Genomic DNA, 20189 nt, shown 5'->3' with positions numbered 1-20189 from the left:
ATTTTCAAATTCAACCCATATAATTTTTTATAAGATGTATCTTTAGTTCGGAACGAATAGACTTGAAGATCACATTAAAAAAAATTTTTAAATATATAAAATTTAATTAAAAATGATATAATTTAATAAATTTACTTGGTGATACTTATAAAATTGTTCATCACATTTTTTTATAAATAATTATATGATGATCCTTAATTTACATACACTTAACTACATAATTATTTCGATGGACGGATGTAATTATCATTAAATCATTTTATACTATAAATTTGTATAGTACTCTTAAATAATATTTTCTAAAAAAAATTTTAATTTAGTCAAAAAAAAAAAAAAACTTAATTAAGTGAATGCTCGATGAGATCAATCGACTCTTTTACAAAATAAAAATTTTAAATATTAACAAAAGAAAAATAATGAGTTCGGTGATGATTGATTTATAAATAAGGCATAAATTTTTGCCGCAATTTAAAAATAAATTCGAATTTTTAATATTACGGAGAAATTTTTTTTTTAATTAAAATTTAAACAACTTTTAATTGAAAAAAATCTTTCAATATTTTTTCCATAAAATCCAAAATTTGAACCTTTTCTTAGAAATTGTAATTTAAAATTAGCGGCAAAAATTTTGGCGGGATTTTTTAATAAATTTAAAAAAAAGTCGATGCTTATACTGCAGTTTGCGGCACTCCTTGTACAATATGTGTTTTAGTTTTACCTTTAGTCAAAGTTGACTGACTTGAAGCTTTGTTCATCCTAGGTTGACCATTAGGCGAACTTGTAACAAAGCCTTCACTGCGCATATCTCTTAATGACATATTTGAATTACTCCGTAATGACGGAGTTGAACTAAATTTACGATTTTGAGCTATATGATCCGCTTGATTTGATTTGTTATCTATTTGTCGTGGTATTCTTGCTTTTTGCGGTGGCGGTGTATCACGATATTCATATAAATTGTCTTTTGATGCTCGATTCATATTCTCGATTCCCTCCGAATGCTCGTCGTCTCGTACCATCAGGACGTCCCCGCTATAGTAGTGATCGGATTGTCTGTTTAAAATTTAAACAAAAATTAATTTATTTTTCTGTAAGATGATAAAAAATTTTATTAATTTATCATAAAATTTTATAAGTTTTATTTTTTTATATGAATCAAATTAAATATTACCTATAGATAAAAAAATTAACTTGAAAAAAATCTTGCATTAAGAATATCATTGTAAAGAAAATGAGTTTTTTGAGTCGAAAGAAAAATTCTTGAACCAAGAACAATTTACTTAAATCAATAATAATTTCTTGGCTCAAACATTTTTTTCTTGACTCAAGAAACTCATTTTCTTCAAAATGGTATTCTTGGTTTAAGATTTTTGCTGTTGAGTCTAAACCTTTTGATCAGTATAAAAGGGGAAGACGGAAAATTCTTGAATCAAGTTAAATATATACTCAAACCAAGAATAATTTCTTAGTTTAAAAATTTTTTTACTGAAATAAAGAAGTTACAGTTCTTTAAAATTATTTAGTTAATTCAAATAAATTTTTTTTTCCTGTATATTAGCCGAAACAGTTTGTTTCGTTGCACATAGAAAAATACTTTGTAAAATTTATAGAAAAGTTTGTAAAATTTTTACAAAATTCCATCTATAAGTCGACTTATGTAAGATTTACAGGAAATACCCATTATAAAAAATTTTAATTAAAAATTAATTTAAAAAATTTTAAATAAAAATTATTTTAAAAAATTTTAAATAAAAAGTATTTTAAAAAATTTTGAATAAAAATTATTTTAAAAAATTTTAAATAAAAAGTATTTTAAAAAATTTTGAATAAAAATTATTTTAAAAAATTAAAAAAAAATTATTCTAAAAAATTTTAAATAAAAATTATTTTAAAAAATTTTGAATAAAAATTATTTTAAAAAATTTTAAATTAATCAAAGAAAAAAAAATTTTGCCTTTATGGAAAATTACCTATAAAAATATCTAATCAGTGTCATAATATATCTAACATAATAATAACAAAGAAGCAAAAAGAGTGATTAGAAAATAATAACATTCCAGGTGTACAAATAGTAATTATAAACTATCAATTAGAAATTATCAATTATCAATTATTAAAAATATTTTTCCTTTTGTTTTTCTCTTCTCTCAAATCTCTTAAATCTATTTTTTCTTTACAGATGCTATTTATTGTATATAAAAAACATTAACTGAAAATTCTACACATAAAAATGTAACATATTGTTTTAAATAAAATAAAATACAAATAATAATAATATTTTAATTTTAAATTGACTTTTTAAACATAAATTAGTGTGTGTGAATAAAACAAGTAAAAAAATAGAATCTAAATTGATCATAAAATAATTATGTAATCTTAAAAATAATTTAAAGGAAGACTTTTGGCAATAAATGATCGCTAAAGTTCAAAGGTTTTATTTATCTTATCAAACCTAAATTTTATACATAAAAAATGCTCTTTAAATTTGAACTATCATAATTTAATTAATAAAAATTTTTTGTTTGATTTTTGCCGTAAGTTATTGCGAGATAATTTTTTTCTTTAAGCTGAAGTATATCAAGTTGCCGATAAAATAAATATTAAAAGGCCGATGACACTATCAGTTGAATTCATAAGTGAGACTACCGGATAGGAATTTTTTTAAGCGAATTCGGCTATTGACCTACATTCAAATCTTTGATCTCGCGGTTTTTTTTTGCCAAATGAATGTTATAATCTGTTCAACTACTGGGTACTTTACCGTAATTAAAGTGTTAAATTAAAAATCAACCAGTGCATTAAAAATTTTTAAATAATTAATTATTACCTTGAGCCTTATATTTCCGTACAGCTATTAGTTTACTGATGAAAGGTAATTAAAAATGAAAATGTACGTCTTATTATTATTAGTAATTACTAATTAGAGTTTGTGATTATTGATTATTAGTAGCAAACACCAATTAAAATTATTAATAGTCAACAGAACCGTTATTACCATGCATTAGCAATTATTTCCCCAGAGAAATTAACTCAGAGAGTCACATAGAAAAGATTATGTTTACCTTTGCTTACCTTTTGGCGTTACGCCATAGCATGCAGCAAATAACACAGAGGACGATCAGCAGCAGACAGGCAGTTGATATTGACCAGAATGCTATTTGAAGTGGCTGCTTTGGTTCCCACCAATACTACAAAGAAGAAAAAAAAATTATTTAAATTATGATTAGTAGCGCCAAAATTTTTGCATGAAAATTAAAGTAGCAGATATTTGATAATTTTTAGAATTTTTTAAAGATATAAATTACTGCAAAAAAAAAAAATTGTAATGTAGAGATTTTACAAAATTAAAAATGCAATTTTTTAAAAATAATTTTTCAAAACAAATTTGTTTGTTAAATAAAATTAACAAATGATCAAGTGTCTGCTTGATATAATTAAGATATAAATTACTGCAAAAAAAAAAAAAAAATTTGTAAAAAATTTGTAATGTAGAGATTTTACAAAATTAAAAATGCAATTTTTTAAAAATAATTTTTTAAAATAAATTTATTTGTTAAATAAAATTAAAAAATGATCAAGTGACTGCTTCCAAAGCGGCACAAAAATTTTTTGGTAATATTTTGTTGCATTTAAGTTAATAATTATTAATTTTTGACTTTTTATTAAATAAAATTCATCAAAATATTTAAAATCTATACCTCGGTAACTGGTGGATAAGTTGGTACAATTCGTCCAATAACAGTTGGCAAATATTGTGACCAAAATGCACTTTCAGTCTGACGGTAGTTGTAAAGAATCGAGCTGTTGAATGTGGTGTTAATATTTAGATATTTTAAATATCCCTGATGCGCTTCTTCGAAATGTAATCCTAATATTTGTGACGGCGTTGGATTTCTAAAAAAAAAAAAAATTATTGTATAAAAATATACCAGAGACAAAATTTTCCTCATTCTCATAATTATATGGATAATAATTTATTAATTTTCTACACACCCATATTTAGCGAAATTAGTATACGCTTTCATGAAGAAATGGCTCATATTTCTGTCATTGTCAGTCCACATATCCCGTGAAACTTTCCATTTATCAGGGAAAAATTCCTTATCCATGAATGGAGCACCGGTCAACCACAAGTATTCAGTATCATGTGGAACTCTTCGCCAATGGTCCAAATTAAGCGCTTCAACAGTAGTGTTTAAAACATACAAATAAACAGGTACTTTTTTTTCCACTAACAATTTCGCCATTTTATCAAAAGGCGCAACATAGTGAAAATCTGACAGTAAATTAATCAATTGATCACGCACTAGCGTAACATTTTTAGGATCTGGCCAAAATGTGTACATATATTTGATAGCTTCATAAGCACCGTAAGGATTAAGCGTATAATTGTATCGCATGACCATCTCCCAAATTTTTTGATTAAATATTTCATTGTCAATGCGGTACTGTCTTCTTCTGAGCGTCTCATTATTGAGAATGATCCAAGCGGCTTCCTGAGTGGTGACACCAGCCATGTAAGCGAAGTCTCGCCTGAATCTTCCAGCTTTGATGCTTTCTTCCGGAGTTTCTGTGAAGAAATGCCAATCTGCAGCACCCCAGTCGTCGTATAAGTTATCTGGAGGCACGGTGAAGTTTCTGTCCAGAACTGGAGCCCATGGAAACATTCCAACGTGTGGTTGCAACTCTGAGTTGCCGTGATCAAGGTAACTTCTTCCTGTGTACAGACAGTTGAATAATTCCTGGCTGTTTACGATATTGCAACCAAGAGATTGTCCGTAAACACGTGACGTGTTTTGCACCCGGTACTTGTCGACGATAAACGCCCAGTCTGCTAATGCAGACCCTGACTGCGCAATTACTTTGGCTACCATATGACTGCTGCGAGGCGCTACCATCAACAATCCAGCACTTGCTGCACCAGCGCCTGGTCCAAACAGCGTTATAGACTCACGATCACCATAGAAATTTTTTATATTGTTGTACACCCATTCCAGTGCCTTTTGCTGGTCTAAAATTCCGTAATTTCCTGGACTGTATTCGTCCCCTGTACTCATAAATCCCAGTGCGCCTAAGCGGTAATTTATTGACACCACTATTACGTCGTAAAATCCTGCCATCATGTGTCCTGGGAAGAGATTACTTGCTCCGTGGATAAATTCACCGCCGTGGATGTAAAACATTACGGGATACAATTTTGCGACACCGGATTCAAACTATCAAAGATAAAAATTGGATTAAATCAAAAATAAGGTAAAGTACTAGGGTGGGTCAAAAAAATCGAATAATTTATTTTTGACTTTATACTCTGAAAAATAGGTTCGTAGACACCTAAAAAGAATTCTCTCCAAGTATAAGCTCTTAATTATAACGGGAAGGTCCTCCGCTTTGCGGGTTTCTATTTTTTTCGAATAATCAGATAAAAAAATTTATATCTCGCTTCCAACTGCTTGGAAAAATATTCCGTGGCATAGATTTTGTGAGAAATTGAATGCTTTACAAAAAAGGTCTTTTATGACTTTTTCAAAAACTCAACCGATTAAAAGATATTCATAGTTGAAGTTTGGCTATTTTAAGGAAAATATTCGTTTTTATTATGAATTTTATAAGTCGATGAAAAAAATTATTTCGGATTGCGGAACTCATGATTTTGTAGGAAATTTACTGCTCTACAAAAATGGTCTCTTATGATTTTTGATTAAGTGAAGCCGTTACGAGATATTCATCGTCAAACATTAACGAATATCAATATTTCCAGTTTTTGATCAATAATTCGATAAATTTTAATTTAAACTATGAGTTTCAGGAAAATTTACATAAATTTGAGTTTCGATCGATAAAGAAATGTTATAATAAGTTAGATAAAGAATTATTGGAATTATCATTGATTTTCCTTGGAGAAATGCCTCAAGAAAAGATTTCTTTCAAACGTCCTGGTGCTGTTCATCATGCTAGATGGATGGCTAAGGCCATTTATAGTTTGAAAATGTATCTATTCAGAGATGAATTCAAACTCTCTCAGAAAGAATTGCATGGTCTTCGTCATTTCTGTATTTTTATAGTCACATTGTATTTAAAAGCTTGGTTTTCATCAACTTCTGCAACAACTGCTGCTTATCATGACTTGCAGTTTATGAAAAATTTATTGGAGTACAAACATATCAATCCTTTGATTTCTTCAGCTACGTGTGAAAAAATGATTTCGCACTTATGGTATTTGAGCGATGAACTTGCCATTTTATCACTGTTTGACGATGGCGTTCCATTAGAAGTAAAAAAAGTATTGTTGAAGCTGTTAATACTCGTGAAGGTACAGATTCTAAAGCTAAAAGATTTGTAATTGCTAAAAAGATTTGAATTCATTGGCGCAGAGAACTCTGAGTGACTTTGTGTCTAAAAAGTCATTAAATCTTTTCAAAATCTTCGATCTACCGTATGACTTTCTTGATGTCGATGTTGAATTATGGCCTACTAATGAGAGTTATCTCGAAAATAAAGAATACTTTCAACAACTAAAAGTTGTCAATGATTCAGCAGAGCGAGCTGTTGCATTAGTCAGTGAATATAATCAATGCTTGACAAAAAATGAAGAACAATTCCAGTACTTATTGCAAGTTGTCAAAGAACATCAAAAACATTCCCAAATTGTAATAAAAGAAATTATTTATAGTAATAGCGTACTGTTATGTTAAAAATATAGACAATTATATTGCAATTGATAATTCAATAAAAAATTTATCTATAAAAAGTTAAATACTGGTTGTTTATCACTTGATTCAATACTTTTCATATTAAATTTGACAAAGAAATATGTCATTCACTTCAAATTAAACTAATCATTGGCTATATGTCGAAAAAATGCTCTAATTTCTTGTTTTAATGCAATCAAACAAGCTCAAGACTGAAAACAATATTAAAAAATTGTTTATAACATTTCTTTATCGATCGAAACTCAAATTTATGTAAATTTTCCTGAAACTCATAGTTTAAATTAAAATTTATCGAATTATTGATCAAAAACTGGAAATATTGATATTCGTTAATGTTTGACGATGAATATCTCGTAACGGCTTCACTTAATCAAAAATCATAAGAGACCATTTTTGTAGAGCAGTAAATTTCCTACAAAATCATGAGTTCCGCAATCCGAAATAATTTTTTTCATCGACTTATAAAATTCATAATAAAAACGAATATTTTCCTTAAAATAGCCAAACTTCAACTATGAATATCTTTTAATCGGTTGAGTTTTTGAAAAAGTCATAAAAGACCTTTTTTGTAAAGCATTCAATTTCTCACAAAATCTATGCCACGGAATATTTTTCCAAGCAGTTGGAAGCGAGATATAAATTTTTTTATCTGATTATTCGAAAAAAATAGAAACCCGCAAAGCGGAGGACCTTCCCGTTATAATTAAGAGCTTATACTTGGAGAGAATTCTTTTTAGGTGTCTACGAACCTATTTTTCAGAGTATAAAGTCAAAAATAAATTATTCGATTTTTTTGACCCACCCTATAAAGTACTGATATATTGTTCTACAAATGCGATAGAAAATAAATTTCAATTGAAGAAATAGTCTCGTGCTTGATTTTTGTAAGGCGAGTGAAGAGCACAACTTTATCCGCTTCGCTTATGAGGGAAAAGCGATGCTAACAAGATATTGATAGCTAAACCGAGTAAAAATGAAATTATTATTTTTTACGAAAAAATAATAAATTTCGTTCGACCGCCGCATCAATTCTAAATCATACCTATAATTTCACAAAAAATAGCATCATAATTAATTTATTACGCAATAATTAATTGAGGAAAAACCTGACTAGAAATTTTAATATAAGACCTATTGTTCAACTTCTTTTTATTCAAATGCTTAATATTCAAACGAAAGAAAATTTTTTAAATCAGGGCGAAAGACCGCGAAAATATTGATTTTTTTAGTCATATTTTTTATCTAGATTTTAAATTTCATCCTCGAGTTGAAGAGAACCGGCACGCCTTTTGAAATACCCTGAAAGAATTTTTAAAATCAAACTGCGATGGGATTCGAACCTGGGTCGTCAGCATGAACGTCTCGAACATTACCAACTGCGCTGCAAGCCGTAAGTTTACTAAGTAAATTTAGTTTATCTGCGGCGGTCAAACGAAATTTATTATTTTTTCGGAAAAAATAATAATTTCATTTTTACTCGGGTCATCATAGCTGTGGTGCGGCGGTAGTGCGGCGAATAGATAAATTCTTTACTTGTTGCGGCGATGGTGCGGCAGAATTCTGTTTTTACTCGGGAAATTACTGATAAAAAAACTATTTTAAAATTAAACTGATATTTTAGGCTAAATAAAATAAATTTTCCAAAATATCATTTCAAATTTCAATAATTTTCTTCTGCCAAAAAAAAAAACTTGTATTTAACTACTGACCACCATTAATAGAAATAAAATATGTTTGGAAGTCGCTAAAATATTTACGCCTACATAATTTTAGGATAATGACCCAAGCATGAATTAATATTAATTCTAATTTATTGTATATCTTACCGGAGGCGTAAATATGTTCAAGTACAAACAATCTTCACTAACATCACGAATACCTTTTGTTGCCCCAGTATAATTACTCGGCTGAGGGCAAGCTGGACCCCAATCAACAGCTTGCAGCAATTGCCATCCTCTGAAAAAATTAAATAATTATTATTTGTATTTTTATTAGTTATGAGATTATTGAAATATTAAAAACCTGTGAGTACGAGGTGGTTTGAATCTGCCTTCTTTATCCGGTGGCATTGCATAAGGAATGCCTAAAAATACATTGACTTGGGCAGTGACACGTTCGACAGGCATGTTCCACGGACGATGTCGTGCTTCAGGGTGGTCATACAAGTTTACTTTAAAACCTTGCACCTGGCCATAGTTAGTTCTTATATAAACATCACGATTTTCTTCGAGTTGCTTTGAATCAGGTCGTTTTCTTCCCTGGAGATCTTCTCGCCAACCACCGAGGATTCCTGGCAAATATTGTTGCCTAGGATCTTCCTGATTTAAATGAAAAAAGGGTTAAAAATAAAACTACAGATTGTTTTTTGTAAAATTTACAGATAAATATCGTTGCAGAGTAACTTTTTGAATTGAAATTAAGTTTGACTATCGATTAAAAATGTGAATAATAATCTGTTAATAGTAAATTTAAAATTTTTATCATAAGTGAACAAATTTTTTTTTACTGATTATAAAAAAATAATTTGTCTTGAAGTACACTGTAAAAAATCAGAAAAATTAAAATTTTTGAAAAAATTCAAAACCGTGAGATAAATTAATTTGCAATGATACTGCCTCGAGTAATGCTTTTTTATTCATTACGATAAATTTTCAGTAATAATTACAGAAAAAGATATTATAATTACAGACTCAATATGTTAAACTTACAGATTTATAATAACAGAATTTAATAGGTAAAAATAATAAATTTTCTGTAAATTTTACATAAGTAAAATTTTTATTTAAAATTATTTTAAATAATTGTTATTTAAAATTTTTTTAAATAATTTTTATTTTAAATTTTTTTAAATAATTTTGATTTAAAATTTTTTTAAATAATTTTTATTTAAAATTTTTTAAATTAATTTTTAATTAAAATTTTTTATAATGGGTATTTCCTGTAAATTTTACATAAGTCGACTTATAGATAGAATTTTGTAAAAATTTTATAAACTTTTCTATAAATTTTACAAAGTATTTTTCTATGGGCAACGAAACAAACTGTTTCGGCTAATATACAAGAAAAAAAAATTTATTTGAATCAACTAAATAATTTTAAAGAACTTTACCTTCTCTATTTCAGTAGAAAAATTTTTAAACTAAGAAATTATTCTTGGTTTGAGTATATTTAACTTGATTCAAGAATTTTCCGTCTTGATTCAAGACAATGAAACTCTTCAAAATTTCTTTCTTGGTTCAAGAATTTTTCTCTTGATTCAAGTTAATTTTTTTTTTTTTTCAGTGTAGTGATAATGAAAATTTTCATCCACAGTACTTGACTAACATATAAAATTTACAATATAAATTTAATAAACTTCTCTATAAATTTTACAAGGTATTTTTTTTTCCGTGTATTGTTTATTATTATTATACTAAAATCAGCAAAAAACTCTATTTATACATTATGACATTAAAATTGGTAGATTCTTTTTTGAATTTTTTTCAAAATTTATAATATTATAAACTAGGTCTGGACAAATATTTAAAAAAAAATTCTATTTATAATTTTTTAGAGCTTCTAAAGATAGAATTTTTTGAATAAATTTTTCTTGTTATAATTTATTAATAAAAAAATTTCTAAAAATTATCAGATGTCTCTTTCGACAACTAATGTTTAATAAATTATAAAAAAAATTAAATTAACTATAAAAAAAATTAAATAAATTATAAAAAAAATTAAATAACTTTCATAGAAAAAATTATGAAAATTAAATTATCCGACATCTAAACTTTTTTAGAATTTTCTTCATTAATAAAATTATTAAAAAAAAAATAAAATGAAAAAATTCTACAATTAAAAAATTTAAAAAACTACGTGCAATTTTAAAAAAATATTTTTTTATTGTTAATTCAATTGATAAAAAAAATATAAATTTTTCGCTGTCGGCATAAAAATTATGAAAATTAAATTAACCGACACCTGATAATTTTTATAATTTATTTTATTGAAAAAGTTATAACAAAAAAAATTCACATGTAGAAAATTTGAAAAATTGTAAGTGCAATTTTTTTTAAGTATTTTTTTGTAATTTAATTGATGAAAAAATAAGAAATTGTTAAATTTTAATTTTAATTTTATCAAAAAATTTTTTCACATTTTTTTTATAAATTAATTAATCTAAAAAATTTTTAAAAATAGTCGGATGTCTGGTGGAAAATCATACTAATTATTATCACAATAATTAATCTAGAATTATTTGTTTGTTTTTATAAACAATTGAATAAAATAACACGGGATGCGTACTGCTATGCCCCATGATTATAAACATACAGCTTTTACTTTCTAAAATGCCATTCACGTAAATTATTACGAGAATTATCTCAGCAATAATATCATGGCAAGTAAAACAATATTAAAAATGTGAGACGATGACTAATTGCAAGCTGTGAGTATAAAAAGTAAAAGAAAATAATTGAAATAGATAATTCTTACTCCATAGTTAAATCGGTCTTCAGGATTACGAGTAGGACCCCTAGATATGGGATCCAGATAGCTGGGCTGATACCCATATCTTCTGTCTTTATAAAAATAGGTTTGATAACCAGGACTACCTGGAGGAACGTACACACCGTCACGATTATACTGATTGTACTGACTGCCGTATCTCGAGTCCTGACAGTTAATAAAATAAAAATTAAAATTAATAATAAAATAAAATATAAATAAACTCGAAAAGAAAGTGACGCGCCCTTTAAAGGTGTGCACTTTGTGTTTAGTATCCATTTTGCCGCGTGCGGCAGAGTCACTGCATTAACTGGAACACACTCAATGGTGTGTACTCGCGTCCTCCCACTCTTTCTTCTTTGTGTGCTGTGAAACATAAGCATTCATATTAATAGTTATACAAGAATACAAAGACACTTGCGTGTACATGCACAAGCGGTAATTCATATTCTCGGTGTGTTTACCCCACTCTCACCGACACTGCCACACCTCTATAGATCCTCAGGTGAAGACTCGATCAACGCTTGATGGCGCTACGTGTACTCATTTTTAAGTTACCGGTCCCGCGTGATCGATAAGGTAACCATTGGAGAACAATTCTTATCTTGGTTGGAAAAAATACGTGAAATTTTATAAAATTTTACCGAGATAAAAAAATTAACTCGAAAAAATCTTGGATTAAAAATACCGTTGGGAAGAAAATTATTTTCTTGAGCTAACAGAAAAATTTTTTATAGGGCCAATGATAAAAATTTTAAATTTACTATTAACAGATTATTATTTACATTTTTTAATCAATAATCAAACATAATTTTAATTCAAGAAGTTACTCTGCAACGATCACATAATATTCTTATATTAGCCCTGAATAAAAAAAAGTATTGAAAAGTATCGGATTGACTATAAAACCAATACTTTTCAATACTTTTTTCTTTGTCTCAATACTTTTTTTTTTAATCAGGGAGATTTCATAGAATTTATCTGTAAATTTTACAAAAAAATACGTAGTTTTCACATAAACTCACACGTAATAATTACATATTATTTCTGTAAATTTTAAAGAATATTTACTGTGGAAATTTTAAAGATTATTTTCTGTAAATTTTACACAGTCGTTTTTTCTGTGTTGAAGACAATTTTATCACTTGGAAAAAACGACCTTAAAATTTACAGATAATAATCTGCAAATTTCCACAGTGTATATTCTGTAAAAAATTGTTTTATCATTAAAAGGTGTTATCTTTATAATCACTGAGTTGTACAAAAAATTAATGGGCAGTTTTAGAAGCTTGCATGAATTTTTTAAAAGATTCTTTTATAATTTTTGACAAAAAATTTTTTGTACTCTCAATAACGATTTAATCAACTTCGAAAAAAGTGAAATGTCAAAAGATTTAGTCAATTGAATGCATCAATTTTTTGAGGCCGATCGTGGAACGAATGGCACGACCTAATCATTTTACGGTGAGTGAGATAATTTTTTACTTTTTTTCAACAAATTTCACTGTAGTCTACTGTAAATTTTATTCGATTTTCGGGTAAACTTTATGAAGTCTAACACAAAATGAATGAATTTTTTCAAAATTTTAATTTTAAAAATAATAATAAATAAAATTGTATCCTATTGATTCGTCCAGATTGATTGATCAAAATTTTATGAAGAATTAGGAGACTAGATCCTTTCGTGCAAAAAGGCACATCTCAACATCTACAGTGCTATAAAATAAAAAAAAAAGTCGTAAACTATGCAGGAAAAATGAATAACTTGGTAGAAAGATAAGATAAAGATTGTATTGGGCGTACGCTTTCACGGACAATGAATCATTAAAATAAAATAAATTATTAAATTAGATTGTCGTAAAGAGGAACTCATTCATTGGTTGTCTACAACCTACCAGCTGTACTTTTAATTGAATGATTCTTCTCATCAGCTTTTACATATGACTAATATATCTGTATTTGTACTTTTTACACACGAGCGTTTTTATAAGCACCGATATATAATTCATTTAATTAATACAAGTTTATAAGTTATTCTTGGGAAGGCTATTGACTTTTTTCTCGAAGAAATTGATAAAATAGTTGGTTGATAGATTGTTTTTGTAAATGATTCATCGTTCGTTACTAATTATGCTTCTGTTTGTTCTTTATCTTTAATCAGGAAAAAGATGGGGGAATTTGTATTTTAGTTTCAAATTAATTTTTTTTGTGACTCAAGAAGTTGACTTAATTTTCAAAATTGCATCTTTTACACGTAGAGGTATAGATAGATGGTGAAGTTAGTAAGAAATCTTCAGTACCACTCGAGTGATGTAAATAGATTTCATGCTAACTTTACCATCTCTCTATATCTCTACATGTAAAAGATGCAATTTCGAAAATCAATTACTCAAAAACGGTGTGGTGAATTGATCTGAAATTTCGGTGGTAAATTATTAATATATTTATCTTTCAATAAAAAAATTTCATAATTTTCTGAAAAGAAAAAATTATATTATTTTATTTTTGAGAAATCTTAAAATCTAGCAAAACGATAAAACACAAAATTTAAGAAACAGTTTTAAAAATCATTAAAAAAAAAATAAAGTTTCGAACAAGAACTCGATACTAGACTCTTTAAATACGTAATAAAAACTCAAGCTACTTGACATAGACCACAAAGTTAAAGTAATATGTGGTATAAATCTCCCTCTTCATATTCAACATATGGGACATTATTTACGATTGCTTTTTTTAATATTGACAGTAAACATAAAATAAATTTTTATTTTTTTTTTGTGGGTAATTATAAAATATTTGAATTTTTAGTATGTTGTTATGGAGTACTTACAAGGTAGTTAAAATTTTTAATAAAGTCAAGAATTAAGTTACACAGCTGCAAAAAGCAATTATTAGTTTTTTTATTATTTTTCAGACTATACAAAAAGACTAAAAATAATTTTTTCAGAAAAAAATCCAATTTTTTTGAGCGAAAAATATTTTTTCAACTTATTTTTTCTGTGTATATAATTTAAAAAATATTTTAATTTCTTCTTTTAGCTTTAGCTTCTTCAAAAGAAACAAATAATTAAGATTATTCTTTATCAATCAATTAACTACCAAATTTATTATTTGAAATTAAATTATAAATTGGAAGCTTGAAAGATTAATCAAATATTATAGTCCAAAAATTGAGTATTAATTTAAATTAGACAATTTTTTGTTTAAAGTTTGAAAATCACTCTTTATAAATATTTAATCCAGAAAATTTCAAAAAAAAAAAAAAACATACGAAGAAATCAATTTTAATTCAATTTGAAAGAAGAAATTTTCTTTAAACCTCCAGATGTTTTTTTCAAGAGGACACCAGGCTGAATTTATATTCATAAAATATATAAAAAAATAAATAATTTTTCTAGATAAAATTATTTATTCGAGTGGATTTTTAACAATTGAACATAAATCAAAAGTTAAGAAAAAAAATAATATAAATATTTGGAGAATTATTTTAAATACGTACCTTAGATTTACCAATATAATTTTCTCACGGAAAAAATACGTTGTAAAATTTATAGAAAAGTTTGTAAAATTTACAAAATTCTATCTATAAGTCGACTTATGTAAAATTTACAGAACTTACTAGGTTATTTTTACGTGGTAAATTCTGTTATTATAAATCGCTAAATTTAATAAATTGAGTCTGTAATCATAATATAACTTTTTCTGTTATTATTTCTGGAAATTTATTGTGATGAATTAAAAAGCATTACTTGAATCAGCATCATTGCAAACTAATTTATATCACGGTTTTGAATTTTTTCAAAAATTTTAATTTTTCTGATTTTTTACAGTGTACTTCAAGACAAATTATTTTTTTATAATCAGTAAAAAAAAATTTGTTCACATATGATAAAAATTTTTAATTTACTATTAACAGATTATTATTTACATTTTTAATCAAGAATCAAACATAATTTTAATTCAAGAAGTTACTCTGCAACGATCACATAATATTCTTATAGCCCTGAATAAAAAAAAGTATTGAAAAGTATCGGATTGACTATAAAACCAATACTTTTTTTTTAATCAGGGAGATTTCATAGAATTTATCTGTAAATTTTTCAAAAAAATACATAGTTTTCACGTAAACTCACAGATAATAATTACATATTTTTTCTATAAATTTTAAAGAATATATACTGTGGAAATTTTGAAGATTATTTTCTGTAAATTTTACACAGTCGTTTTTTCCGTGCTGAATTGATTTATTACAATTGAATTTTTTTTTAATATAAATAATTCGTCAAGATAGTTAGAAAAAAATTCACTTATCAGAATTGAAATCTTAAAATTTCTTCACCAAATTAGGTTTCTTACGAATAATCGATTACCGTATAATCTCTAAGAGCACGTAGTATAAAGTCTACACTACTATATATACCTAGTGATTGACAACCATATCAGACAGTGGGGAGACATTAGGGATAGACTGAAGGGTCAGTAAATGCTGCATTTCTTCAACTTCCTTCTGTGAAAATAAAAATAATTCTTAACAGCGAAGTCATTGATATCTTTTTTTTTTTTTTTTTTTTTTTTTTACAGATGTTCGACTTTTCAGAGATCTAAGAAATCATTTTTTTCTTCAAGAAACACTATTTTATCTCTGCAAAGCCTAGAAAAAATTAATTAAAGAAGCCAGGGCTAGAAAAATTAATTATATTGAATAAATAAAGTAGAAGAAATTTATTTTTTTTGTTAAAAAATGAACTTACTTTAGTATGCTTTTCTTAGAATCTAATTATAAAACTAGATGAACCCTTCCGACTGCCACCGAATATGCTGTCTAATAATATCTTGAAAAAGAAAAAGCACATTTATGTATCTGAAGTTATAAATCTTCGTTTGTAGTAGAACGATGAGGAAAACCAGAGTGTAAGTAAATATAGTCTCATTATTATTTAAATGATTAATTATGCCGTATTATAATTCTTACTTTAATTATAATTTAAAATGAAGATTGTTCATTTATTATAGAAGAAGTAATCATAAGAGGGAGGGAAAAAAAAAGGATACTCCAAAAAAATTTTTTTTATCTAAAAACTCTTGAAATATAATTTTAGAATAATTTTTAGAAGATAATTTATTTATTTTTAAGAAATGGATAATATTTTGTTTTCTAAAATATTTCTTTTTAAGGATCTAGTCTCCTAATTCTTTATAAAATTTTGATCAATCAATCTGGACAAATCAATAGGATACAATTTTATTTATTATTATTTTTAAAATTAAAATTTTGAAAAAATTCATTCATTTTGTGTTAGACTTCATAAAGTTTACCCGAAAATCGAATAAAATTTACAGTAGACTACAGTGAAATTTGTTGAAAAAAAGTAAAAAATTATCTCACTCACCGTAAAATGATTAGGTCGTGCCATTCGTTCCACGATCGGCCTGAAAAAATTGATGCATTCAATTGACTAAATCTTTTGACATTTCACTTTTTCGAAGTTGATCAAATCGTTATTGAGAGTACAAAAAATTTTTTGTCAAAAATTATAAAAGAATCTTTTAAAAAATTCATGCAAGCTTCTAAAACTGCCCATTAATTTTTTGTACGACTCAGTGATTATAAAGATAACACCTTTTAATGATAAAACAATTTTTTACAGAATATACACTGTGGAAATTTGCAGATTATTATCTGTAAATTTTAAGGTCGTTTTTTCCAAGTGATAAAATTGTCTTCAACACAGAAAAAACGACTGTGTAAAATTTACAGAAAATAATCTTTAAAATTTCGACAGTAAATATTCTTTAAAATTTACAGAAATAATATGTAATTATTACGTGTGAGTTTATGTGAAAACTACGTATTTTTTTGTAAAATTTACAGATAAATTCTATGAAATCTCCCTGATTAAAAAAAAAAAGTATTGAGACAAAGAAAAAAGTATTGAAAAGTATTGGTTGTATAGTCAATCCGATACTTTTCAATACTTTTTTTTATTCAGGGCTATAAGAATATTAAAAGTGATCGTTGCAGAGTAACTTCTTGAATTAAAATTATGTTTGATTCTTGATTAAAAATGTAAATAATAATCTGTTAATAGTAAATTTAAAATTTTTATCATATGTGAACAAATTTTTTTTTACTGATTATAAAAAAATAATTTGTCTTGAAGTACACTGTAAAAAATCAGAAAAATTAAAATTTTTGAAAAAATTCTAAACCGTGATATAAATTAGTTTGCAATGATGCTGACTCAAGTAATGCTTTTTAATTCATTACAATAAATTTCCAGTAATAATAACCGAAAAAGTTATATTATAATTACAAACTCAATTTATTAAATTTACAGATTTATAATAACAGAATTTACCACGTAAAAATAACATAGTAAGTTCTGTAAATATTACATAAGTCAACTTATAGATAGAATTTTGTAAATTTTAAAAACTTTTCTATAAATTTTACAACGTATTTTTTCCGTGAATCTAAAGTTTTCAAGTTTTATTTCAGTCGCATTGAATCTTTGACCTACCATTCAAAATGTAAACAAAGTAAGTTATATTATGGCCTATTGGGCCCAAAAATAAAAATACAAGTGAAAGCAGTAGGCCCGAGGTTTCTGTCTCTACAACACTGCGCATGAGCATAAAATCTTTTTTTCAATGCCATGAGCGTAGGACTAGAGTTTTTTTCCTATGATTTATCCTATTTAAACTTTAAGGTACACTTTTTTCTGTACTACCTGTATATATTGAATTTCCAGGTGGTCATCGTGTATATTACTTTTTCCTGCCCACTTTTATTGAACTTTTTTGACAAGCTATTAAAACTCTTGTTCAAAATTCTACCTTAAAGTATTTTTAATTTTTTTTATTCCTGTATCTTTTGCATTAATTTTCGGATTTTTGCTCTACGATCACTTATTACGTTCCAAAGCCTACCTCAAAATTCTTGGCAACTTTTTCTAGATTAGAGAATAATTATTAATGATTAAAAAAAGAAAGAAAAATAATTTTTCAAAAATTTAATTTGAAAATTGAAACTTAGTTTTTGATTCGTTCGAAACTTTTATAATAAAATTAAAACTAATAACTGTTACGCAGTAATTAAATTTTTGTCTGCAACTTTAAAAGTTTCTCGTTTTGCTTCAGGGCCACTACTTCATTCCATTTTCCCTTTTAAATATGTAAATATTTTTAATCACGCGACCAAGTAGATTATAAAACAAAAATTTAATGAGTCAATTGAAAATCTAGCAAGAAAATGTTATCTTTAGAAAACTTATTTTTTTTTTTTTATAAGCATAAAATTTTTTGTATTACACAACAAATCTTGACAGCTTAATTATTAATACTTGTCTTAAAGTTAGATAAAATTTATCTATAAATAGTTGGATTTTAAAATTAACAGACACTCTTGTAACCATCAAAATAAAATATTGTACAAAAAAAGACATAGTGTACTTGAAAAAAAAAAAATAAAAAAAAAAAAAAAGATTTTTTACGTTTCAACATTTGAAATAATAATGAAGAGACATGTTGTCAGATTTACAATTTAAAATAAAATTTTAAATTTTAAATTTTAAATTTGAAGATTTGAAGAATATATCTTACCAATCGTTAAAATTACGTTTTTTAATTTTTTTTAATTAATAATGATAATTTTAATTGACTTGAATGATCATCGACAACTATAATTGTAAAAAAAACTAAGCTTATAAAGAAAAAAAGATTTACCATAATTTAAAAAAATTCTTAGCATTAAATTATTTTGAAGTAGAAAATTTTGTAAAAAATTTTCATTTTTTCCAAGATAATTTTTGTTTTTAAAAATTTATTCTTTAATAATAAAAATTGATTCTATAACAAAGAACTTTTGTTTGTGTAAAAAAATTTTTGATTTCTAATTCTGCAAAAAAATTTTTTCGGGCCAAGAAGAAATTTCTTAATTTAAAATTTTCATTTTTTCTGTATATTAATTAATAAACAAATTTGTAAATTTTTGTTTCGAATTCGGAAAATAAAATCGTTAAAAATCTTTTAATTAAAAAATTTTTCGGTACAATTTAAACTGAAAAAAAATTATCTTTAATCAAGACTAAAAAATTTCGAATCAAGTTAAATTTTCCAGTGTTAAAAATATTTGTAAAATTACAAATTCTTTGTGTTAAATTAACACAAAAAAGTGTTAAATATTTAACATAAAATTTTTTGACGCAAAATTTTTTACTGTGTAATCTGTGGTGAAAAAAACTTTCCGATAATATCAATGAAATCAAATAGAAATTTCGTTCAAAAAAATAAAAATTAAAAATGATGTTTACCAAGAATTTTTCAACCCCAAATCATCAGAAAAATTGTGCTTAAATGACCCTTAAATATTTTCTATCCTTGCATTGCATTTTTGAAAAATACATAAAAAAAAATGAACAATTAAATAAAAAAATTAATTATCACAAATTTAATAAATTTTCAAAAAAATTTTTAAATTAAAAAAGAAAAAAGTTGAATATTACAATTTTTTTAAAAATGATATAATAAAAGATTCTAGTGAGTATAATTCAAACTATACGGGATATTTTTTTGGATTATATAAAAAATAATTTAATATAATCTGAATTATATTTGATATTATCCGAAATTTTTTTTCACCACAGATTGCACTGTTTAATAATTTTTCTACTCAAATCAAGATAATGTTAATTTTTTTTCTACAAAAAAAAAATCTGCAACTGTTCCTCGTAATAAATAAAAATTCCATTAAATTAACAGTGACCTAATCTTCAAAAGCGCAGATGTTTCATGTTTTTAATTAAAATATCTGCTGGTAAAACCTTCTTTATAAAAATATTCTTCTATTGTCAAGAATTACATTGTAAGATCGCTACCAATACCATAGATTTTTCCTTAAAGGTGAAAAAAAACCGATATAATATATAATATATATAATGTAACAGCATACCCATATATCTACAGAACATATTCACAACAGCGAGGGTTCAATGT

At 25.8% G+C, this 20189-nt stretch overlaps 1 protein-coding gene across 2 annotated transcripts; it reads right to left on the bottom strand.

Annotated features, from left to right (window-relative positions):
• Positions 1-150: 150 nt before the first annotated feature.
• Positions 151-11882, bottom strand: Gli (carboxyl ester lipase-like protein Gli). Of its 2 annotated transcripts, none has more exons than XM_074259196.1 (7): positions 11184-11876; positions 8733-9028; positions 8537-8666; positions 3994-5216; positions 3699-3894; positions 3073-3188; positions 151-1053 (listed from the first exon to the last, which is right to left on the bottom strand). In XM_074259196.1, the coding sequence occupies exons 1-7, from the start codon at positions 11472-11474 to the stop codon at positions 669-671; spliced, it is 2637 nt and encodes an 878-aa protein (XP_074115297.1). In that variant the 5' UTR covers positions 11475-11876; the 3' UTR covers positions 151-668. The 2 variants fall into 2 exon arrangements, with proteins under 2 accessions (XP_074115297.1, XP_074115298.1); XM_074259197.1 differs by having other exon boundaries at positions 916-1053; positions 3063-3188; positions 11184-11882.
• Between the last annotated feature and the right edge of the window lie 8307 nt (positions 11883-20189).

This window comes from Cotesia typhae, unplaced genomic scaffold, assembly GCF_013202065.1.
Source record: "Cotesia typhae breed Kobodo isofemale line unplaced genomic scaffold, CoteBio_Ctyphae contig_20, whole genome shotgun sequence".
Taxonomy (NCBI): Eukaryota; Metazoa; Arthropoda; class Insecta; order Hymenoptera; family Braconidae; genus Cotesia; species Cotesia typhae.
The sequence above is the reverse complement of the archived record's forward strand: the minus strand, read 5'-3'. Positions and strand labels throughout refer to the sequence as shown.

Bases quoted from the DNA above. Each gene is read 5' to 3' on its own strand.
- Gli (XM_074259196.1), bottom strand. From the start codon at position 11,474: ATGGATACTAAACACAAAGTGCACACCTTTAAAGGGCGCGTCACTTTC. The intron at 3,895-3,993 runs GTGTGTAGAAAA...TTTTTTTTTTAG, and splicing joins ACTAATTTCGCTAAATATGG to AAATCCAACGCCGTCACAAA. The intron at 3,189-3,698 runs GTATAGATTTTA...TCTTCTTTGTAG, and splicing joins CTTATCCACCAGTTACCGAG to TATTGGTGGGAACCAAAGCA.